This window comes from Corylus avellana, chromosome 5 (assembly GCF_965113065.1).
Source record: "Corylus avellana chromosome 5, dhCorAvel1.hap1.2, whole genome shotgun sequence".
Taxonomy (NCBI): Eukaryota; Viridiplantae; Streptophyta; class Magnoliopsida; order Fagales; family Betulaceae; genus Corylus; species Corylus avellana.
In genome coordinates this window covers 30,718,610-30,743,310 of record NC_142494.1, presented here as the reverse complement: position 1 = coordinate 30,743,310, position 24,701 = coordinate 30,718,610, and the positions used below count along the sequence as shown (strand labels likewise).

The 24,701-nt window shown below is 38.0% G+C and overlaps 5 protein-coding genes across 5 annotated transcripts; 3 read left to right on the top strand and 2 right to left on the bottom strand.

Annotated features, from left to right (window-relative positions):
* Positions 1 to 321: 321 nt before the first annotated feature.
* LOC132182795 (mitochondrial pyruvate carrier 1) lies at positions 322 to 903 on the top strand. Its single transcript, XM_088516889.1, has 3 exons — positions 322 to 433; positions 508 to 562; positions 699 to 903. The coding sequence occupies exons 1-3, from the start codon at positions 341 to 343 to the stop codon at positions 836 to 838; spliced, it is 288 nt and encodes a 95-aa protein (XP_088373015.1). The 5' UTR covers positions 322 to 340; the 3' UTR covers positions 839 to 903.
* Positions 904 to 2,821: 1,918 nt separating this feature from the next.
* LOC132183071 (Ribosomal protein L13 family protein) lies at positions 2,822 to 6,715 on the top strand. Its single transcript, XM_059596466.2, has 6 exons — positions 2,822 to 3,006; positions 3,106 to 3,190; positions 4,122 to 4,193; positions 4,512 to 4,678; positions 5,113 to 5,224; positions 6,310 to 6,715. The coding sequence occupies exons 2-6, from the start codon at positions 3,149 to 3,151 to the stop codon at positions 6,532 to 6,534; spliced, it is 618 nt and encodes a 205-aa protein (XP_059452449.1). The 5' UTR covers positions 2,822 to 3,006; positions 3,106 to 3,148; the 3' UTR covers positions 6,535 to 6,715.
* A 552-nt stretch (positions 6,716 to 7,267) lies between these two features.
* LOC132183308 (Thioredoxin superfamily protein) lies at positions 7,268 to 10,095 on the bottom strand. The gene is made up of 4 exons (XM_059596717.2): positions 9,747 to 10,095; positions 9,152 to 9,295; positions 8,849 to 9,054; positions 7,268 to 7,808 (listed from the first exon to the last, which is right to left on the bottom strand). Exons 1-4 carry the CDS (start codon positions 9,992 to 9,994, stop codon positions 7,648 to 7,650), a joined length of 759 nt encoding a protein of 252 aa, XP_059452700.1. The 5' UTR covers positions 9,995 to 10,095; the 3' UTR covers positions 7,268 to 7,647.
* A 363-nt stretch (positions 10,096 to 10,458) lies between these two features.
* COP13 (Proteasome component (PCI) domain protein) lies at positions 10,459 to 15,673 on the top strand. The gene is made up of 11 exons (XM_059595992.2): positions 10,459 to 10,702; positions 11,232 to 11,347; positions 11,452 to 11,698; positions 12,407 to 12,464; positions 12,571 to 12,660; positions 12,830 to 12,895; positions 14,067 to 14,156; positions 14,302 to 14,460; positions 14,537 to 14,658; positions 15,247 to 15,319; positions 15,405 to 15,673. The coding sequence occupies exons 1-11, from the start codon at positions 10,518 to 10,520 to the stop codon at positions 15,471 to 15,473; spliced, it is 1,275 nt and encodes a 424-aa protein (XP_059451975.1). The 5' UTR covers positions 10,459 to 10,517; the 3' UTR covers positions 15,474 to 15,673.
* A 956-nt stretch (positions 15,674 to 16,629) lies between these two features.
* TPLATE (ARM repeat superfamily protein) lies at positions 16,630 to 24,232 on the bottom strand. Its single transcript, XM_059595991.2, has 7 exons — positions 22,799 to 24,232; positions 21,686 to 22,282; positions 20,511 to 20,872; positions 19,826 to 20,129; positions 19,055 to 19,177; positions 17,875 to 18,330; positions 16,630 to 17,446 (listed from the first exon to the last, which is right to left on the bottom strand). The coding sequence occupies exons 1-7, from the start codon at positions 23,921 to 23,923 to the stop codon at positions 16,907 to 16,909; spliced, it is 3,507 nt and encodes a 1,168-aa protein (XP_059451974.1). The 5' UTR covers positions 23,924 to 24,232; the 3' UTR covers positions 16,630 to 16,906.
* Positions 24,233 to 24,701: the final 469 nt, after the last annotated feature.

Genomic DNA, 24,701 nt, shown 5'->3' with positions numbered 1-24,701 from the left:
GAGCCTCCAAATGATAGTAGTATTTGATAGTATTAATAAAACAAATATATGGTTAATCTAAAAAAAAAGAGACCCCTTCCATACTTTTTAATTTAAGGTATGCTTGAGATTATAATACCATTATGACATTGATTTTTTCGGAGACACCTGCTATGAAATGAGTGAAATATAGGGAAGATTAGCGTGATCACTGCACAAGGATAACACGTGGCAAAAAGTTGTAAATTTTTTGCTGTTCTAGTTATGAAATTTATTGTTTTGGAATTAGGATCGAGTCGTGACAAGACTGTATCATTGACATGTTATTATGTGCAGGTCTGCAAGTTGTGACACCTTAAAAATGGGAATCCTCCGCACATTTTGGAACAGTCCTATAGGTCCTAAAACAACTCACTTCTGGGGCCCTGTTGTGAACTGGAGCATCCCCATTGCAGTATGATTCAATACTTCTGTTGATTCATATTAACTTTAATTGTTGTATATTCCATTAATTGCTGGTTCTGGCAGGCAATGACAGACACAAAGAAACCCCCAGAGTTGATTTCTGGCACTATGACAAAAGGTTTCTATGTGTTTGAGTTTGAGGCTTTGGACTAAGGCATATATTATAACATGAAAGTTTGACTTCTTTTTTGTTTTAATTTCTTCCAGCCTTTGTTATGTGAACTGAGAATTGTAGTTTGTGATGGGTGTTGCAGTAATGTGTGTTTATTCGGCATTGTTCATGAGGTTTGCATATATGGTACAGCCAAGGAACTACCATCTGCTCGTATGCCATGCAGCAAATGAGACTGTACAGCTCTATCAGCTCTCCCGTTGGATGAAGGCTCAAGGGTAAGTATCTAAGCAAGCACCTATGGCTTCTGACTTTCTTTTATGGTCATTTTTGTTCTTCCAATCTGAATTTCATTGTTCTGAGTTCTAGTTACTCACAAACAGCAGTGACTCGGTGACCCAATTAGTATTTTGCTTGGCTCATGGAAGGATAAGATGATCTGTTCATTTCAATGAATGGCCTCCTTCATTTATTCACTAAACAATAAATGCCTGCAGACAGTCGCAGACCGAGTTCTACTCGTGTCAAGACATAAGTATGAGACCATATAGGTCATTGGATCAATATACCTTCGTCTATTTAATTAAACGGGTCATACCCTTTAACTTTAATCTACTAATTTTGTGTTGAGTTCAGAGATTGTGTCAAAAATTAACAACACTTTGTTTGCTAAGTACATTATATCGAAACCGATAATACTCAAGATCAAAGAAGTTAATCTATGAAGCAAATGAAAGTCTAATATCCTATCCATTATGGCAAGCAACTTGGCCTAGAATTCTATTATTCCTTTCCTTTGCCCCGCAATCCAAGATGCTGACAGAAGTTTTTTATATATGAATGGTTTCTTTGTTATAGGCACTTGAAAGAGGACGCTGAAACATAGTGATTCAAAGATGATATGACGTTATGCCATGGAGGACTTGCTTCCTTGCCTCACTGGATGTTGTGTAATAAAGTAGAAAAAAAATCATTGCATTGGGCTTTCAAAGTAATAGAAACAACCAAAAACATCTGTATATAGCCCTGCAAATGTTAGTGAAACAAGCTCTTCTAAACCTGTTCAATTACCAACCATGCATGGTGCACTCTCGAATTTCTTTTTTTTCCTTTTCTTTTCCTTGTGAAAAAAAAAGAAGCAAAAAGACAAGCATGGTGGACTGGACAATTTATTTCTCTTTCGATTACTATAGGGTGGATCGGGGTCGGGTGCAATACCACTTAGGGTATTTTACGCGATGTAATAGGTCTAATCTAAATTGTCATTTTAAATGAATGATTCATACTGCAACAATACATGAAAATGAGATAAATTAAGTAGTTTGTATTGCGTGCAATTCACAATAGTGGCCGTTGAGGCGGCCAAACCACTCCAGTGGCCATCCTCATTGGCCAAGTTAAAGATAGTCAAACCACTCTTATGACCACCAAAGGTGGTTCGGCCACCCCCACCTTCGGCCTAACTTTTGAGATGGTTGAAATACTCTTCCTTTGACCATAGGAAGTGGTTCATCAACTCCTGTGATTTGCAGGCGGTGCAAGCTATTCCTTCCCCCTCTCTCTCTCTTATGTGTTGTTGCAATTTGAGCTGTCTATTTAATCCTTATGGGATATTCCTAAAGTATGGTGCACGTTTTGATCAAATACATCCTAACCAATGGAGCTACAATTTCGGACATAAATTTCATTAGGTTGGAAGAATTTTTTTTTTTTTAACCTAATTTATAAATCTACCACGTGTCCCTTAGCGTGTAAAAATACAATTTTTTTTTTTTAATTAGCATATGAGAAATACATGGTTTTTAATAGAATTATTAAAAAAATATGTTCTTCTCACATGTGCAAGAGACATATAATAGTTTTATAGAACGAGGTAGAGAAAACATTTGTCAAACTTTTAATACAAGTTCCTTACAAACTTATGTAACAATTTACATTATAAAAACAAGTATTACGTGATCATTTATAGTAATTGACGTGATAAGTGAGTACATCAATCCGTAAACATGGTAAGTATTGTTGCCGTAAATAAACTACAGCACAGTTGCTGTAAAAAAACCACCTTCCTCAAACGGCGTTAAAGAGAAAATAAGAAGAAACAATAGCCGTAGAAAATCAAACGACTACGTTTGAGTTAAAAGGGGCATGATTAAATCTGAGCCCTCTATTTTTTAACAGCAGCTGTGCAGAAGCCGGATCCATAATCAAATTAAGCACCTTATCGGCTTGGGCTCCGTGGCACTGGGTCTGCTAATGGGGGCCTTTTAGAGCCAATAGTCCAGATTCAGTCCGTTTTAATCACCACTTATTACCTGAAGATCCAACGGCCTCAAGTCCTCCGAAAAGAAGAAGGAAAAGAAAACAATAGCACTGGATGAGAGCCGAATTTACTTCAGGACTTTCTCTTTCTTTGCTCAAACCCTAAACTCTCTCTGTTCAGGGTTTTACAGGTCCAAATCTTTCCCATTCCTTTTTATATTTTACATTTAATTTAATCATTTTTTTTTATTAGATTTATTTAGCTTTAATCTTTGAATGGATTTTCACAGCTGAATGATTTGGAAGTGAAGAAGGAGATTCAAAGAAAGAGAAATGGCAACCCAAGCAGCTCAATCTTTCAGTGGCAACATGAAGGCAATATTTCCCTCTTATTGTATCTCTATGTTTCAAAGCTCATAGATTAGATTCTTTCATCTTTGGCCTGAGATCAGGGATCTCCCAAAGTATTTCGGGATTCATACTGAAGTCCGAAACGTTCTTGAAACTATTTGTATGATTATTGCTATTATTAGTTCTAACAATAATCTGTTCATTGAGCTTACCTGAAGGGAAGCCACTTTTCATGCCATCTACTGCGTGTTGGTGGAACATACAGTAGGATTGGTATTCGACAGCTATGGTACCGAATTTCTTGTCAAAGCCTTCGTAGCCTTTGGCGACAATGACTAGTCTCATATGTGCTGCAGCTTCAATCAAAGTTATAGTTGAAGGAATAACATTGAAGTAAGCAACATGATAGGAAATCAAGTTGTGCTGCTCCAAGCAACGTACGCTTGAAATCATCCCATCTCGTATCGAAGAGAAAACAAAGCTCATAGATTGGAGCTCAAGTGATTTTTTTTTTTTTTCAAACCCTAATTCGTTTCGTAGCATAAATTAAGGTGTCTCAGAAGCACGCCACATGCTTGTAAAGTATACAGAATGACTCATTCTCTATGTAATGGGGTTTTATCGCGAAGCCTTGAAGTTTTATTGTTGTATTGTCACTGCCCATTTCTTCTTTACTGTTGAAAGTGCCGTTAGGTTGCAAGTATCATGAAAATCGTGAAAAAAACCCCATTACATCTTTCTCCACTAATCTCCAAGTGTTCAAAAAATGCCATGGTTAAGCCGTCATTTATGCCCCTCATACATATAATGTACTTTGATATGGAAAATGATAATCTTTTTCATGGAATTCGAAATTTATATTGAACGCCATGCCTCTTGGTGTCTGATTTGCTGATTAATGTTTAACTAAGATGACCAAATCAATAACAGAACTTATCACTCAATATTATTACAGAAAGCACTTGCTGGGCTGAGACGTATAAATCTGGAAGGTCTGCGCTGGAGGGTATTTGATGCCAAAGGCCAGGTTCGTAGATACCATCATTTCCCCCCATATGCCTTTAATTATGGTAAACTATATATCTAGTAGATACTTATGCATACCAGCTGGCATGGATGAAAAATTATTTGTCCTTTGAATTTTGCTAATGATGCTGGTATTTCTACTCCTTTCGGGAAAAGAAGTACCTGAGTTGATCAGCAAATTATTATGAAATGAGGCAGATTTAAGATATGCTAAACTTGGTTTCTTAATGTAATTTCTATTGAATAGTTCAAATCTCCAATTTATCTACTCGAAGTGATAAGGTTTGCAAATAATTATGATAATATGATTTTTCCCTAGGTCCTTGGCAGATTAGCATCCCAAATATCCACTGTGATTCAAGGAAAGGATAAGCCGACATATGCTCCAAATCGTGATGATGGGGATATGTGCATTGTGCTTAATGCAAAAGATCTCTGCGTCACAGGGAGAAAGCTCACGGACAAGATTTATCATTGGCATACGGGGCAAGTTCTACTCCTTCACTTATTGCTGTGAACTGTAGCAGTGATCAGAAATTTGGGGGAGTGCAAGAAAATAAAATTATTTAATTCTTGTCTTGTTTTTATATAACTTGAGGTGCACAAGCTTGTGATTGCTATGCAGCCGAAACTAAATTTCAACAGTGAAATTGGAATTTAAAAATTTTGTATATTTGTTCAATGCTAAAGAAAATAGTTAAACATTAGTCTCTAACTCCATATTAAAAGACCTTGTTGGTGATCAGTGGTGAGAACCTAAAGTTAGCTTGCTTTAAGTGCCACTAGAAACAAAGTGGACTCGTTCAAATTACATATCTACGGAATTTTTTTTTTTATTAGTGTAGCTTGCAAATTCCACCTAATTGGTTTCATTTTTATGCATATTTTGATATTGACATTGAACCATATGTGCCCTGTAGCTACATTGGCCACCTCAAGGAAAGGACTTTAAAGGACCAGATGGCTAAAGATCCTACAGAAGTCATCCGCAAAGCTGTATTACGTATGCTTCCAAGAAACAAATTGCGTGATGTGAGTGTTAGAATTTTAGGATTCTCTCTGTCTCTCTCTCCTATTCAAATGCTCTATTTCATCTGCCTGCTTTTCAGGACCTTGGATTTTTTAGCAGTTATTTAATGACATCTTGAGTTCTAGGAAAATATGAACCATCATTACAGACACATAAGTATGACTCTTCTGCAGTATGACTGTTTGATACACTAAAATGCAATTAAACTAGCTAAAATCAATAAAGTGCACCTTCTAATTTAAATAATTAGTAGCAGTTTGGTGTGCTAGTTTGAAATTTTTTTTAAAAAAAAAAAATCCTGAAAAATTGCATGACCTATGTGCATAAACATGGGATTCGCCTTGGTGATCCTCATCTTTATCTGAACAAGCTTTTTGAACCTTTGAAATGAGGTGACTGACCAACACATCATCAGTTATTAGCTTTGTCTATCAATAAACTTTATTCCCCTTACATGGGTACATGATCCAGGCCGAGAAACTGTGTCCTGCATAATGAATATGAATATCAAAATGCTTGGGAACTACCCTTGGCTTGCTTGCTCATTCAAATTTGCATCATTTTGTTTCTTGAATTTTTGAGTAGGATGGTATTCATTTAAAGGACAGAATTCGTGTAGCCAGTCATGTGGCTCTCAGTAATGTTATATGAGTAATAGCCTAATTGATTTGAAGGCATGATTTAATTTGTCCTCGGAGAATTGAGAGTTGGCTGTTGCGGGTTAGGGGGTAGACCCACCAGGATTAATATCCGCAGTTGAGATTAGTTGCTTGTTGCTACTTTTTGGTTATACAATCACACCAATTTGTTTTTTGGATTAAATAATAGCTTCGATTATTTTGAGGGGATAAGGGGAATGAAGAACAAAATATAGGTATTAAGTCGTGTAAACATGTAATTGCATGCGCCATTCTTCCATACAGTTGGTCTATTGGAACAATCATTCCAAAGTTTTTTGTCGCAGAAGTGCCTTTCTAAGAGGTCTGCAAGGCACCTATTTTTGTTTTGGTTATGTCCATCATATTTGTACTTGGAGCATTGGCCTTCTGAATCTAAAGTCTTACATTTTAGCTCCTTTTGGATGCAGGATAGAGATCGAAAATTGAGGATATTTGCTGGAAGTGAGCATCCTTTTGGTGACAGACCCATTGAACCATACATAGCGCCTCCTAGAAGAGTACGCGAAATGCGGCCCCGTGCAAGGCGAGCAATGATTCGAGCTCAGAAGAAAGCTGAGCTGCAACAACAGAGTGCCAATGAGACAATAAAAGGCAAAAGGGCGAAACAAGTTAAAGCAGACGTGAGTCAATAAATAGCAGTTGGAGCGTGTTCTCGTACTTGATAGAGGGCAATTTCTTATCGTTTGTATGTACCCATCATGAATGGGGGGGCATAAATCAGCTCTTATTTTGGAAGATAGTCAACGTTCGGGTTGTGAAATTCTTTTATGGTTATCAGAATTCTAATCAAATGTTTGTATTGCGGTGTCAAAACCTTTAGTATACGTGGAGATGGTGACTAATTGGCCTTGATTTTGCCCATTAAACTGCTCATGCCATTAGAATTTGCACTTTTTTTTAGTTTAAACCATGGAAGAAATTATGTTAAAAGGAATCATTTGGTACAAATCGATTGAGAAAAAGGAGGGGACAAAAAAGCTAAAAGGTTAGCCAAACCATCCTTTAACCTATTTTGACGTAGTTATCGGACCACTCTTAAAACAAGCTTTGTTCCCGAAGCTACTTCAAGGGTAGCCGACCACCCACGATGGTCTAACCACCCTAGAAAAGGCTGCAAGAATGGTTGACCTACCTCAGTTCTATTATAGGACAATCAACTATTAGGATTACACCCATAACTTCTTCGGTTGTTTTTTTTTTTTTTTTTTTCCTTCATGGTCTAGGTTTTTTTTTTTTTTTTTGGTTTTCTTTCTCTTTAAGGCTCGAGTATTATATAATTCAGGCCATTCATTATTGATCGAATGAATTGCAGGCTCCTACAATTCTAGATAATTGTAAAGGGCCTCAACGCAGTACAACTGGAGCTAACCAACGCTTTGAGGCTCTTATAAGGCCTGTTAAAATTCCACATTAACTTATCACCGCTCACTACAGAATAAGGCTGGTGCAAGGCATGTTACAATATTCAATCACAAAACTTCAGAATCTAAGAAAGGCACTTTCACCTAAAAAAATAGTACATTAATGCCATGAGAAGCATTCAAACTTGAGTTGGGGTCTACATAAAAACAAGGTCATACGTCAGGAACAAACATCTTAGCATCACAGATGATGAGAAAACCAGAAAAAGGCATACAGAAAACCAGAGTTGTGCAGGCAGAAGGAAAGCCAGTGAGCATTCCTTTATCTTCAATGAACACTAGTCCTCTTCTGCTAACAAGAACCTGAAAGAAATTACAAATATTTTAATCACTCGAAGATCCATCATCATTATCTTCATGCTCTTTCACTACTTTCTCTATGAGCCTCTTGCGAACTCCTTCCATCACAGCTTTTCTTGACGGATCACTCCCACTCTGGCCATCATCAAGTACGGGATCTGAGTGGCATAGAACTAATGCAACACCTAGTTTCAGGGGAACACAGAAATATTTATTATGAATATTTTTAAGAGTTTAAGCGGAATACTTGGAAGTAGAAAGATCGCAGGTTGACAACAATACATAATGAGTTAAAGAGCCTAGTATAGTAATCGGGTATCATATAAAGAGATCAGATTTAGGAAAAGTATCCTCCACACGGAATCATTCCAAATTGTCTTCTTATGCCAAGAAATCCAGGGCAATGCCACCACCTAATACGTATAGGAAATCTCATCACAGGTCCACAGCCACTGTGCCTTGTCTCAGATGTTTAAATTAAAGAAATCAAGGGCCAGGACTTGACATAAGATACTCTCAAACAAAACATCCTATAATATTGCTGGAGATTTTTATGTAAAGATGTTCCCTACTAAACACAAACTTCAACTGACGAAGTTTTGGTAATACATGGTTCAAGAACAAGAAACTAAGATGGGTGATACTAACTACCATCTACTTTACCATAGTAATTGCACACTAAATATCATGCCTACGATAACTTAAATCTAATTTCAGTTTGCCATCGCAAAGTATCAGTCATCATTCATTTGGGTATAATTTCTTTCAACAATGCCTTTTACATATTCATAATTTAGAAACTGGAGATCAATCACTCTGTTGAGAGGCATTCAAAAAATGAGCTCCATAAATCGCAAAAAGCTCCAAAAAAAAATTAAAATTTGTTACATAACATGATTGACATCTACGCTTGAGACTCCTTCAAAAATGATTATTACCATAGAGAAGAAAAGATCTTGTATATAGAATAACAACTCATTAAGAGAAGCACCAAGGTAACATAAATTAATGGAAAAAATGAGCTCCATAAATCTCAAAAAGCTTCAAAAAAAAAATTAAAATTTGTTACATAACATGATTGACATCTACGTTTGAGACTCCTTCAAAAATGATTATTAGCATAGAGAAGAAAAGATCTTGTATATAGAATAACAGCTGATTAAGAGAAGCACCAAGGTAACATAAATTAATGGAAAAAATGAGTCGTGCTTAAAATGAAAGGTACCTTCAGGTGTGCATCTCCGGCCAAAAGTATGCAAGCCAACGTAATTTGCTTTCACTGCACCATTGTTGTACACTAACAGAGTAGGAAGATTACGGTCCGGGTAGTTGGGGATGCACTCCGTAGATATTATCTTAACAAATTTCGTGGCCGGGTATTTTGTCGCCAATTCTTCCAAACATTGCATTAGCAGTGCACATTCCGGTATTCTATCATAAATTCCAACAAACATCAACTTAACAAACATACCTTCAAATCATTAAAAATAAAATAACAAGTGTACTTTTTACATCTCTCATAAAGTACCCTTCTTTGTAGAGGATCACAACAACCCAAACATCAGGCGGAGCTTGCGAAACCTCTCGCACGAAATCCGATCCCGTAATCGAGATCACAGATCCAAACTTCGCAACCTTAGCTGCTTCCCTCATCTCCACCAACCTCTTTTTCCTATTTTAGCATAGACATTTTAGCGTAAGAAAACATCAATAAAGACACTGATTTTCACAATATCTATAACAATGGTTTGCAGCTCAAAGATTTGATTGAAATGAGCGCCATAACATGTAGCTAGGCCTCGCAATTTTTGTTGTGAGTTTCTTAAACATTTCAAAAGGTAAGTTCAACTTCTTTAAACCAAATCATTTCCAAATTACCCAGTTGACTCTATTTATCTCTGCCTTAAACAACCAAAACAATGTGACAATAGGTTTCATTTAGTTTCACAGTAAGAATATTTCCAAGTAAACTCATTCCTAATCCTCCGATACTAACAAATTAAATGAAAATAAGTGTGGAAATGACAAGTTTCAGATTTTTCCATTCTATTTAATTTTCCTACAGTTTCTTGGTAACCAGACGAATCAAATATAAATAACCGACTCGTAGCAAAATATGAGACCTGTACTCTTCGAGGAAGCGATCGTCGTCGAGATCGGGGTCGTCCTGGAGGTCCTCGAGCTCCTCTTCGGTTTTCTCATCGATCCAAGACTTGTCCTTGGGGATGGAGGACTCGTCCGGGGCGGGCGTGAAGGGCGGGGGCTTGAACGCTGGGGGTTTCGGCGGCAAATTCCCGAACTTTCGTTGAATGTCGTCCCACTGCGTCGACGCGCCCTCCACGTCCTTGTACACGAAGTGGTAGTCCGCCATTGTTGTTTCGTTACTCGAGCTTTCGCGACCGCTTGCACTCGATTTTCTTTTTCTTTTTCGTATGACTGCTCTCTCTCTATCTCTCTCTCTCTCTCTGTGTAGCTGATCTCCTTTTTGTTTTTTTTTTTTAATAGATTTCTCTCATGGTAATTAATTCATATTGTTCCAGAAGATTTCTCTCTTGGCAATTATTAAATAATCACATTTTAAAAAACAATAATTTTTTTTTTTGCATTAGGCCAGAACTGGGCGGGCCGAGATCGGGCTTAAACATAGGCCCGATCAATAATCACCGCCTATCAGAATCGCGATAGCAACATAAGCCCAGGCCTTGTTCTCCGGGCCAATAGTAACCCGCGTCAGCTCAACGATTTATACGAGTCATCTCCGAGTCGAATCATCCTCTGATCCTCTATTTATAAAATACAAAGTGAAACTCAGGGCGAAGTTATTTATTTATTTATTTTCCTTCTCTCTCTCTCCGAGACTGAGTTGGTATCACCGAGTTCGGCAACCCAGAAACATGGGCTCATTGGAAACTCTGGTCGCCCAAATTCAAGGTCTGTCGAGCAGCGCCGGAGATATCTCACGCCTCCACGTCATTCTGAAGCAAGCGGAGGACTCGCTCCGCTCCGAGTCGACTCGGTTGTCTCCGATTCTCAGCCAGCTCGACCCCTCCATACACTCTCTCGGATACCTCTACATCCTGTAAGCTCTGCTTTATTCTGCTAAATACTATTCTATTTTTATTTTCTTGTTTTTAAAATTTATTTGCCTGTTTATTATTTTCGTAACTGTAAATATTAAGTGTGTTAGGGTTTAGATATTTAGTGTAGCCTAACTTCTTGTTTGGTTGAGAAGAAAGTGGAATGGAAAAATTGAAATTTCATGTTTGTTACGTGCTTTTTGTATTCTCTTTTTGGATAGGATAAAAACGAGGGGGTAGAGCTAAGTATAAGAAGCAGTTGCATTACCTTCAATTGGGTGAGATTTAATTGAGAAAAAATAGGATTTTTTTTTGGAATCTTTTTTTCTGGCTATCAAACTAGGGTAAGATGTGGAGAACATTGTTACTTAAATTTTTTGAGACATGAATTTTGGCGTAATGTATGATATTGAGTTTGATGGCAATGGAAATTTGTATATCTTTGGTATTGTTCTTATGTAGTCAGCTTTTTGTTTGATTTTTGAGTGTTGGAAGAAATTGAAATTTTATGGAGTGTGTTTATGGTGACAGAGAAGCTTGCACATCTGTCCCAATCTCGAAAGAGCAAGCCGCTACACTGGTTCCCTACGTTGCCAGATTTATTAGTTTTTGTGTTCCGGAGCAGATTCGTTTGGCACCCGATAAATGTATGTATCTTTTCTTTTTTTAGATGCAATTGTATTTGATGGGAGAAATGTCATCAAGTCACCTGTGCTACACTTGATCACGTTATTAATTGCTGGGGTTGCAGTTATATCTGTTTGTAAGAGGTTCAAGGAACAAGTTGTGCTGCTTGACGCACCAATTCGGGGGGTTGCTCCGATGTTGGCAGCTGTTCAGAAACTTCAGAGTTCGTCAGAACATTTGACTAGTTTGCATCCTGAGTTTCTTCTTCTTTGTTTGTTGGCAAAGTGCTACAAAACCGGCATGTCCATTTTGGAGGATGATATATTTGAAGTTGATCAGCCAAGGGACTTTTTCCTCTACTGTTATTATGGGTGGGTTGCTTTTGCTTCTTTGCATTTGTCTGCCCATGTATCTGAGAATTTTCACTTCTGTTGTGGTGATCTAATTTTGAAACTCTTGTTGTTTCATTTGACACCTGTAATCATGTCCCTTTTTACCTTCTTGGTAACGTTCCTATCTCACTTGTCATTTTACTTTCTTTATGGACATATTCCATAGGTTCTTGGGAACTCTCTGGTTTTATTGGATGCTCACTTCCTTGATCTACTGGTGCATCTAGGATTTGAAGTGTTGTTATGGGTGTTTTTGTTTTATAAGTGTAATTTATCTGATGAAAGAAATCTTTCACTGGGAACTGCTTAGTCACCTAAGTAAGAATACCAAAAATTCATATCTATTTCATAATTTATGGTACTTCTTAATAGTGGAAAAAACCGATGGACAAAATTGAGTGCAATCAACTATTAATAACAAGCTTTTTTTTTATTCAGCAATAAAGGATAGATTTGGTAATGTTAGATTATCTACATGGAAGCTCAGAATGGTCTTATGAACTATTAAATGCCAAAAAAAAATCTTATTTTACTTAAAATGCATGGAGTGAAGCAAATGAAAAATCTTGTGTTACTTGAAGATGGAATTTTTGCCAATCAATAGGATTACTTATGTTTCACGCTTTCAGTACTTTGATAGTAGTAAGGAAGTTTGCTGACAGTTTTTCACATTTGCGATCATTACAGTGGGATGATATGCATTGGACAAAAACGTTTTCGGAAAGCACTGGAGCTTCTACACAATGTGTGTTGTCTATGCAGAACCCATTTCTGAAATTAGTGATTATTCGTTGACATCCTGACATTTTGAAGCACATTACCGTCCTGACTGCTTATGGCTTATTTTTCAGGCTGTTACTGCTCCAATGTCCAATATAAATGCTATAGCTATTGAAGCGTACAAAAAATACATAATGGTTTCTCTCATTCACCATGGACAGGTATGCTGTCATTCCCCTTTTACCCTTGTGTTAATGCAAAGACTCAAGAGAAGAAAGTTATTCTCAAAAATATTGTCACATGATTCGCAATTGGGAATCGATTTTGAGCAAGTATTTCTGTCACTCAGTTATAGACTAATCACATCGTCTTTTATATGTTGGCATGCAGTTCTCTACAAGTCTTCCCAAGTACACTTCTTCAGCCGCTCAGAGACATCTAAAGAACTTCTGTCAGGTATTGTCTTAAATTAAGCTAGGCATTGCTCTTAATTCTGGGAGCCCTTGGGTTGATTCTGTGGCTATCAGAATATATTTTGTGTTGGACTACGTTTTATAAGATTGCTATTAAGTTTTAAGATATGCCTTGTCAGCTAAATTATTGTATTAATGTCATGGAAATAACAATTTTCTGATTTGCATTGTGGCATTCTCATTCTAACATAGTGTCTGCTTGTGAATTACCTCTACGATATTTGTCCTCAATGGGGGGTTTAGATTAATTGGTAAATAGATAACTTTCAAATCTTGGGTTCATTATGTAATTTATCTTTTATGATTGGTAGGCCATTCCCCTTCTTACCAAACAGTGATCTAGCACTAATATCTCTTGCACGGAATGAGATATTTTCAGCTATCTTTTTTATATTTTTTATAAGTAATCGAAATTCATTAATAAGCACAAGGGTACAATCCAAGTACACAAGATGTATAGAAGAAAAACACCTATCCACCAAAAAAAAAAAAAAAATCGTGAAAGCCTGAAAATCGTATTATCATAGTGCAGCATTGTGGAAGATAATTTTCAGCTATCTTATTTGAAATTTGGGCACCATTATGGCTAGAATATTATGAATGACTAAAACCACATATTTATCAGACTAGGAGATGGATTTGGCCTGCTTTTTTTCTATGGAGGAAAAAATGTCTTTGGGGCTTCCAAATTAAGGCCCTAATGTCTCAACATTATATAGATGGGATATGGAGTATAGGTAGTTTTTTTTTCTCTGTCTCTCTCTCTCTTAATTTGTGCAATGAGCTCATCTTTTTAATTCTTATATGTATTTTGCCTGCTTCGGTATATCTGGCTTTTTCCATGTAGTACTTTGGTTGAGCCTCTGATAAATATTTTACTACTAACACTGTAATGTCCTTGGTATAAAGTTGGGTTTGTTGACTCGGTATTATGTCTTGTAGGAAATTTCAGCAGTTGTCCACCTCTCTCATTCTTGGTCTTGTATCTGTGAATCATATAGTAACAAATAGAGTACCCAAAATTCCTGTTCTCCATTAATAGTCTATATGTTTTTCCTCACAAGTCTTGACCATTATTCATGGTATTCCAATTTGGAGCTTTGAGAACATTTTCCAATAATATGCTTTTTTTTTTTTTGTTTTGCTTTGAGCAGCCCTACATTGACCTTGCAGTTAGTTATAGCACTGGGAAAATTGCAGAACTAGAGGCATGCATCCAGACAAACAGGGAGCATTTTGAAAGTGTGAGTTTATCATACATAATTGACTTTTCAGTGTCTTGGTTAGCCTGATAACGCCAAGTCAATGTGTATGCAACATTATACTTTGGCTTTTATTGTTGCTTGATGCTGCTCTTACCTAAAGGTGGCTAAAATATTTTCTTTCCAGGACAACAACTTTGGGCTGGTGAAGCAGGTTGTATCATCTATGTATAAGCGAAATATCCAGAGATTGACTCAGACATACCTGACCCTCTCCCTCCAAGATATTGCCAATACAGTACAACTGAATAGCCCTAAGGAGGCAGAAATGCATGTCCTGCAAATGGTAGTTTCAGAGGACCAAATTTTGTATTATGATATCATTTGTATTGTGCCATTAACATTTCTATGCCAAATTTTAGATCCAAGATGGTGAGATATTTGCAACAATCAACCAGAAGGATGGAATGGTTAGATTCCTAGAGGATCCTGAACAATATAAGACCTGTGAGATGATTGAGCATATCGATTCATCTATCCAGAGGTAAGTTGCGGGAAACTTATTAACATTTATTACATAGGAGAAGGGTACTTGTGATATCTTCCAGAAGTCCATGAGTTTGAGGTCCTTGTTCTTCCTGTGCTGTCCTTGATCTTGATTTTCACTGAGATGGCATTGAATGAATTATGGCTTCCAATTATAAGTCTTTTATGTAGAGTGATTCTCATAGATTATATGGAGCCTCTATATGAAGCCTCTTGATATGTGTGAAGAGCTCAATGACAAATAAAAAAAATATGGTGCAAAGCCCATAATTCACCTTCGTTTCTTTTTTGCTACTTTTCCATTTCTTGCGATTATTTTTTTTTTTTTTTAATCTTAAAATAAGACTTGCAGTAAAAAATAAAAATAAAAAAAGATATCAGAATAAGAATGTCAAGTCATTGTTTATGGCAATTAACAGAAGGGATTGCTGCGTGTCTCCTTTTTTAATCTTCTTTTTTCTTTCTTTTTCCCCACCAGAATGTAACATTTTCAAGCTTCTACTGCTGTTATTTGTTATTTTACAACAGCTGACATTTTATCATGGGAAAATAATCTCCAATTCTATGCCCCCACTTTTTGTTCCAGGATAATGGCACTCTCAAGGAAGCTGACTGCTATAGATGAACAGATCTCATGTGATCCTTTATACCTAGCAAAGGTGAGCCTATCACATTTGTTTACATGTTAACTGACTTATTTATTAGTTATTGATCATTTATCAGGAAATTCATGTAAATGTTCAGGCTGGGAGAGAAAGACAGAGATTTGACTTCGATGACTTTGATACTGTTCCTCAGAAATTTAACATATGAAGTATAAGCTCGACTAACCACCATGAAGTGGTTCATGACTATGAGAATGATGCTACACCCCCAATTAATTTGCTCTAGCGGCTCTTCATTGTTCAAAGGGATGCAAATTTTCTTTTGTAGCCCAAATGAGGGAAAATGGATACATGTGATTAAAACCTTGTTTAATTGCTATTTAATTGTGAGGATTCTTTTATATTGAAGTATCTTGTCAATTAGTCAAGATTGTTTTTTTTTTTTTTTTTTTTTTCATTCGCATTGTGCACGTTGCAGAATTTTGAGAATCAAAAAGAAATTCTGAAAGGCTAGACAGCTTGGGGCCTTGGTCTTTGTGAGGAAAACTAGTCTTTGTAAGATTTATAGCATTGTGAGATGCTGCGTGGAAAAATCGGGAACTAGCGTTGTAGAATTAATACACATGCAGGTCCTGCTGCACTATGAGTTTTTATCACAGAAAACGAAAGAGAGAATGTTCTAAATTGTGCAGTGATTTTTTGTTGCAACATCAAAGATTGCATAGTAAATGAAATTAAATGTTTTCCAATAGAAACTTACAAAACTGGCACAATTTTTAGACGATAACCGTTAATCTCGGATTCCGCTCCCATGCAGTAGAAATGTCCTGCTGCATTGTAATAGGTTTGCTCAAGTAGTTCAATCTGTTTGGGCAGGCGCATAGACAGTTAAGCCTTATTTGGACTGCCCGGATACATGCCCAAGCAGGTAGGACGCAGTCTTACTGTAGGGATCCTTTGTCCGTTAATCTTTCCTAGGTCGGGAAAGACTATTAAATGAAAAAAAAACAAAAACAAAACAAAACAAAATTGTGCCGAGCTTAGCCAGACACATGAAAGAATCATTTGTCGGCTCTTTTACCAGCCATTAATTATTCTATTTGCGCCGAGCCTGCAGAGCCAACTTTACAATGAACCATCAAGGAAAGATTATATAAAAAGAAGTCATGATGTACCACTATCCTCATAGAATAGAGGTGCTTCTCCTGTTCCAATTTCCAAAGATGGGTTCAAGGTTCAAGTTCAGTCGTTCAACCCATAATAGCAAATGGTTCCTAATTAGACTAGGAACCCTGTTCTATCTAGTCTGAAGAAGCAAAAGAAGCAGATCACGCTCTTCAGACTGGGTTACAATGCACGGAGGATTGAAGCTTCAGAGTGGCAAGAAAGAAATACTTGTCACAAAACATATTTCTACCAATTACATTCTCAAAGTGAACAACAAACCAATGAACAGCCGGTACAAGATGTACAAGGGATTTCCCCGACTACAAATTAAGTACAAAAAGAAAACCAAAAACAGAAAACAGCACTCTGCCGTCAAATTTTCAACTACCACCTAATTCATATATCAGAAAAAGAATACAAGTGAAAAGAATATATTTATGTCCTTCAACAAAACCAAAAAAAAAAAATTGTAAGTTAACTTTGGTTCCTCTCTTTACACAACATGTGCCATTCCTGGAGCACTGCAGCTTGAAGAGCCCGATGCTCAGCCTCCTCTGCAGTTAACTTTGACAAGGTTGAAGGTCCCTTTGTTTTTCCATCTTCTTCACCGTCTTTCTTCTCTTCTTTCTTTTTCTTCTTTTCGTCGTCATCCTCATCCTCATCATCTTCCTCTTCAACCTCCTCTTCATCTTCATCAGATTTTGGAGTCTTTTTTGGTTGGGCTGCCTTTAATAAAGCAATTCGTTCCATTGAGGTCCTAAGTCTCTCGGCAGCAGCCACCTTCACTTCATCTTCTGGCATGTACTCCACACCTCCATCAGTAAGGTCATCTAACCATCCCTGTAGATCCGATCCAATCTCCTTCGTAATTGATGCATCAGAAGCTCGAACCACAAATTTGCACATCATGGTCGTTGTCTCGTCTCCCAAATCCATGTTTCTGCTCACTTCACTGGCTCCAAAGATCATCATGCCCAAGAAGCCTCCATACCAAGTTTTTGCAGCAAAACAAAGCTGTTCCGAGAAGTTAAATTAATGGCAAATTTTGTTTCAATTAAATGTTCCAAGAAAATAACATGCAAGTAGGCAGAATGCCACTGCTCTAATTCTACAAAAGTATCTATCTTACAAATCATTTCAACTCCAAATTACTTTGACATTTCAACCGTTTCAGATCCTAGTCCAAAGAGAAAATCAATAATTTTACGAAGTTCTCTAAATGTCAGACACTCTTCTGTTCCAACAAGGACATATCAGAGCCAAAATTGAAATTTGGTACTGACGTAGGCGAGGTCCCTTTAAAACTAAAATTGAAAATAAATCTAAGCATGCCAGAGGAGTTTTCACAGAAGAAACGTCAATTAACTAGTTGCACAAACTAGCATAAGAAACTGAACAACTGCAAAAGAGATTGTCAACTCAACTCAAAAGAGACTATATACCTGAAACCCTGCCACTGTCCGGATAATATGTGAACAAACTCTGTGGAATGGCTTAGACGACAAAGATTTCAGTCCACTTAAGAAAGGCGATGCCCCATACTGCTGTGCAGCAGTAGCCTTGAAGCCACTTCCTTCATATGTATATGTACCAGTGTACTCCACTATTGCTGGCAAACTGGGCCACAGGCGGAAAAATTCCACAGGAGAGATTTTATGGGGCAAAAGAAGTTCAGTCAGTGGAATTTTGTAAGGCTGACATCTCAAAATCACAGGCTCTCCTAGTTCTGGCCTTAAGCTTCTCTTTTGTCTCATGATTTGCGGATCCTCCTCAGCATAGTCCCCTTCATAATCTCCCACAGCACCACTGCCATAGAATGGGTAGTATAATACTTGAACCCAAAGGGCACATCTCTCAAAATGGGATACACCCACTGTCACACTGCAGGGCACTGGATCCTACGGATAACATCATCAAGAGAATGGATCACAAAATCTCAAATTGAAAAGAAAAGACGGAAAGAGGGGGGGTGGTCAAGATGTAGACTTCAAGGCAATTTAATTTCACACAAATGTAAACGTAACTTGCCCACCATAATTTTCATAAAAATAAAAATAAAAATTTATAAAAAAATAATAATAAAAAAAGAAAAGAAAAAAAAAAAAAGAGAGATAATAATGGGGAGAGAGCAAAATTCCCCGGCAAAAACCATTCATATAGGTTGCTATTGAGTTCAAGTAAACAAAGGTAAGATCATCAGCTACACCAAGAGAACTTTATAAGCCATTGATACAGGACCCATGAAAGAGAAATATAACGAAAAACTGAATATGACAAATTCTTTTAGAAAATGGCATCCATTGAGGAAGGGAATGCCAAGATCATATGCCAAAATATTATAGGCAGACAATATTTAGGAACTCCACCAAAAGGATTAATTGAGACATATTCTAATCCTTAAAGCCTGTTATAACATGGTAACTGACACTACTCTCCAACTATAGACCACAAATGTACTGGTTGGGAAGAACAATTTTATTGACTAAAAGATTATCATTAAAAGAAAAGAAAAACTTCACAGGAAAAAACAGTAAGATGCACCACAAAGGTAAATATACCCAGATAAGGAAGAAAAGAAAAAGGTGAAAAACCAAGAAGCACTGCAAAGGTAGGGAAGAAAACCTGTGAAACAAGATTACGCAGTTGCCGAATTGCTTGAGGAGATCCATCCATAAAATATAATGCACCCGATAATCCAACCCGAATGTCCACCCGATTCAGTTCAAGGTCAGTCAAATTTAAGACCTGCAAGATATTCACCAATTGTCAAAAAATGATTTTAATTACCCTACAAAGAAACAAATTTATTCTTTTCATCCCTTTAGTTCGTGGAAGTTCAGACAAAGCAGTCTCATTGAATGAATTTAAACATAATGCCATTGTTTCTTTCATGCCATTGTGTGCTAGGGAAGGGAACGAGTCATGACAGCATGATGTGTTGGCATCTCAATGCAAATTAAAAAAAAAAAAAAAAGGCGTCTGTCAGTTAAGCTCCCACAGAAACTAAAAGGAAAGACATACAAATCCCTACCCACTTAAAATTTGCATGAAAATCCTACAAATTCACAAAATAATATCAGTTGTGCTCCAAAAAGTGTGTTCTCAAAAGAAGGTGAAGTGTAAAAACTTCTTGAATATTAGCAATTGAGAGTCATGAGTTCAGACAAAGTGCATTCTCGCTACCGTCCAACAACAACAAAACACCTATCCGTTCCACATGATTATTCTTTCCCTCGCGTCAATGAAAGCAGAACAAGGGTTCCATGTGCCATGTTACGCAAGGATCTTACTTAAAATTTTGAATAAAGAAATTTTTACAGCCTACTACATAGCAACCATTAATAAAAGGGCTTACAGAGTTAATTGTAATAGTTACAAGTAGACGAATTCAACCTTTAAATGCAGAGTGACCCTTCCATCACCTGAGTCTGCTAAATGGTATGCTTCAACATAGCATGGATCACTGCTACCAGTCAAAGTAATTGCAGTTGGTGGCACCTTCAGTAAAGTAGAGTCGATTCCTTTTGTCAGCAAAAGAGTTAACTCACTAGGGTCTGGCCTCCAAAGCTCTAAAATAGCCTTGTGAACCAATCCTTCCAACTTTCTATCCTGAGCCGCAGATGCTTCATAAAATTGAACAGTTAGTTTGTGGTGGCTAAATGGGTAATCTCCTCTGGCTTCACTAACCCCTGGCCACCTGAAAAAGAAACATAATCATCCCACTCTTCAACAATCTCCACATTATACACATATTGAATTGCTTGTCGAGAAACTAGAAAAATATGGTTAAGAAAATGACAACAAAGGGAAAGCAACAGTAATGACTGAAGTTTAGCAATCATTATTGTCCACCAATTTGACATACTCTGTTCAATTGGGCTCAAAACAAAATTCAGATAGAACATTTCTGTGCAACATCTGGATCCATATTGGGTTTGAAAACCCCTTGGGGAAGAGAATTTAACATGGGAAAGTTGGGAGCAAATAAGGAACATACTTGGAAAAGTTAGGGTGTACAATCAAATGATATCTTTTGACCCACCCTTATTCAGATTAAAAAAATATAAATTATGCTCACTTGCTCTCTGGATGACTTGATGCATATTTGATTCTCTGCAAAATTAAGCGGCATTGATGCTTATTGACAGAATCAGCCAAACCATTGTTTCTAAACTCTTCGAGTTCTTTAGTCAGTAACTGCCCTGCCCTAGGGTGACGTGACCCCAACCGCTGAGCACATAAAAGAACTGCCTGAACATCTAGCAGCCTATTTGTTGTATCTGCAGACGAATCTATGTTGAACAAAACTTTGTGAATATTTGATACAATGATATTAAGCGGATCATCGGGGTCGTCAGCTAGAAGTGGATCCAATCCTTCTAGATCTATGTGTTCTGCAATAGCCCAAATAAGGCGAGCACATATTCTTGTGGTATTCACCTGCCAAATGGACAAAGGTTTGGGAATGACAGGCAAAGATAGATAAAAGCTATTCAATATACATTGTACAAAAATAACAAAGACGATAGGACTTAAAACACCTTGAAATTGAGTAGATAATCAAGAAAACAGTGAGGAGAGAAAGCAGCCAACAACTAAAGAAAGAACAAAAATCTGAGGAATACAAGATTATTTAAGAAATAGCAACCGTCTTTTGTTTTGAAGGCAATAACTTTCCTTCAAATGAGCATTTTTATAATTCCTAAGAAATCAGATAATGGTTGCAGAAAGCCAAAAAAAAAAAAAAACATTAATGACTCCTGCTCCCAATCAGATAGCTGACTCAAGACTAAGACACTTTTGAATACAATAAATAGAAGTACATGGCTATTCTATAGCTTGCTACTTTAGCACCACATTTGCTGATTAATGGCCTGTGGAACCACTCATCAGCATCAAGCAAAAGATCAGTTTACTGATTAAATACAAAACATAAAAGTATAAATGAACTACTGAAGGCATGCAGGGAAGCACACATGAGGATATAGCCTCGCAGCCTCACTAATGACGGTTTGACTCCTTCATTTCGGATTATTATAATATAATTTCAAGAACATAGTTTTGAATTTCAAGAAAGGCATTACACGAAATGAACTAATAAACATGTTTGTATCCAACAACAATAAAAGTAATTTCGTTGAAGCATTAACTACAGATAAAATGAATAAGGAAGTGCAACAGCCCACATATACATTGCCACAATATTAAATCATAGCAAGTGCAATTATAATTAGTCAAGTGGAGTTCACATACCTCACGTAGATCTTTCACAAGTTCACGTTGTAAGTTTTGCAACCTTGTCTCATTTAAAATTTGATCCTGAGAAGCACCATCTTTAACTCTTTTTACACCTCCCCTAGTATCATATATATGGCACAACCTAACAAGCAACTTTAGGTAGCAATCGATTGCATAGGTCCGGCCATCACAATCCCATTTGACGCAAGGCCTACAAACTTCCACCACTTCCAAAGCAGGCTCAGTCCAATTTAGTGCACCATAACCAGTTCCATACGCTAAAGCTCCAATGACCCTGCTCTCCATACCTGAGTTCTTCTGTTCAGGCAAAGGTAGAGACAACTGAAAACAACTTTCCATCAATGATGCTACTAACTCCTCCCTAAATAAGCTTTTACTCATGACACTATTAAGATCATCTCTTATTCTTGCATTCTCAAAAAGAGAAGCAATATCAGTTCCTGCAAGAGGTTTCTGACCTCTTCGAACGCTTTCCTTCGCAAAAAGATCAACACAGAGAGCTGTCCTACAAACACATGCTAAAGCATGCATGCGGTCTGATTCTGCCCTCAAGTTTCTCACCATAAGAAGGAGCCTCTTAAACAATGAAACCTACAAACAAAAGATCTACATCTCAGATCATGTTTAAAACTCAACCCTCATACATAGATACTAGCATTACTCGCAGCATACACACATTTGAATCACTTTTACATGCGGTGTCCTTTTATTTCCCCTTCCTTACGTAGCAACTGAGCCTTGAAAAAGACCATCATTATTACACTTCATATGCTCGCAAAAAAAAAATATACAGTACAGGGTTGACAAAGAAAAACAGAACCATAGCTACATTCTCATCCATATCTTATCTACTGGAAATTCTTCGAATAGCAAAGATTATTATTAAGCTCACAACGCTACTCAATAACACTAACTAAACATGAACAGAATTCCCTTCCAGGTTTCATTTTCACCAAAGCCAGCCAAACCCCACTTGACTTCCATGTGATATCTCCAAGTTATCAATATGCAGACATTTTTAGGTTCTAATGTTCAAAGCAGTAAATTAAACAAACTAAAAAACCCAACTGAACAGGTAAATAACCCTAGCAAATGAGCACTCTATACCTGCATATGAAGATCGAGAAGGTGTAGATTCGTAACTACAGCCCTGACGATACTCTCTTTCGCAGACGAAAATTCCTGTCGATCCCAAAGCGTGAGAATCGCAATAATCGACTGCGAAGCCCACTCGGGCTTCCCTCCAGGCACATCCGCCAAATACAGCATATTAATCCCCACTTCGAAAATCAAAGCCGGGTCCAACGAAGACGCCAAGAACGGCGCCAGGTGCGAAACCATGTCCGAAACTCCGACGAACCGTTCCGCATTTGAATCTGAAACACTCCTCCCATTGGCAGAAGAAGACTTCGATAGCTTCCGAATCACCTCGACGGCCTCAGAAGCCACGGCCTTCACGGCGTACACGATCGGAAACACTGTGGCCCTGAAACTCTCGACCGGCAGGACCAACGACCTCGCCATCAACGCGTTGCGCTTCTTCCACACGAAGTCCACCATCGACGAAACCCAATTCGACCGAATCGCGAGCGAGTTCTCGCTATCGATGAGCTTATCGCCCGCGAGTCTGCTCATTCGCTTCGAATCGAACTCCTGGAACAGCCTGCCCACGGACTCGAACGCGACCTTCGAAACGGAGTCGGATTTGTCGAGCATATTCTGGCCGATACGTGTCCACCAGTAGGAAACCCTATCCAGAAGGTTCACGCTGTTCTCGCAGAGCGTGACGACGTCGTCACGAGCCATGACGCAGCCTAGGGTTTCGGTGATGGAGAATCGGAGATTGTCGCTCTGCGAGCCGAAACAGGCCTCGATCTCTTTGCTCGAATCGGCGACTAGCTTTCCGAGGCGGTGGGAGGGGAGAGCGGCGAGGATTGAGACAGCAGCGGCAGTGACGTCGGGGTCCGGGAATTCGAGATCGTTACGGACGCCTGTGCAGACAGTGTCCCAGAGATCGGCGGTTAGGCGCGTGGAGCGGATGAGGTCGAAGGCGAGCTTCTTGGACACGGCGGAGGCCGGAGCGGCCACGATCTCCTCCACGGCGGACTTGGCCAGCACCGAGATGTCTCGGCCCGCGGCGGACTGCTGGAGCGCTTGGAGGAGAGCGCCGGTCTGGCGGAGCGCATCGTTCGAACGGAGGTCCGCTTGGATCTGGGCGAAGAGGATGTCCATCTTCTAAGTCCCAGCTCCAGATCCAAATATCTTCCTCCTTTTTGCTGTTTGTTTTTGGTTAGGGGTTGTGATTGGAAATGGAAATGTTGTACATGTTAGGAATTCAGGATTTTATTTTCGTTTCAATTATTTGATTTTCAGAGGGAAATGGAGAAGATGGGGAGTGTGAAGTTGGGGAGTTGGGAGCACCTGACACACAGATGGCAGACCTTCGATGATTCTTGCGGCGATGGGCTTAGAGAAAAGGCCCAGAATTCAGGAATCTGTCACCCAAACAGATTTCTGTGCTTCCTATGATGCGGATCTCTCTCGAATTCGGATTCCCATCAAAGTTTCTGTTATTGGACCTAGCTGGCATTAGATTTGGATTGGACCGAAAGTAGTAAAACCGCAGTCTACTAATTAAAATTGGGCTTAGGGTTGACATTCACCTATTGGGGGAGAAAACTTGGATACATAAATTGACTTTCAATTGAAAAAGAAAATAAAAACATCATGTTAATGATTAGACAGAAGATTAAGACAATACCGTAAAGATTGATTGAGCTCTTTTATATATATATATATATATATATATATTTGACTTATTCTGATCGGATTCAAAATTTGATCATTTTCTTCCATTTAATTTTGGTTCCTCCATTTCTTAACTTTTGTTCAAGTTATAGAGGTCGGGATAATTTATGATTCCTTAAGATTATTTATGCGTCCCTTACTTATTCGGTTGTTTGGGTTTTACTTTTTCCTTTACCACTGTCTTTTATATTTAAGTTTGTTG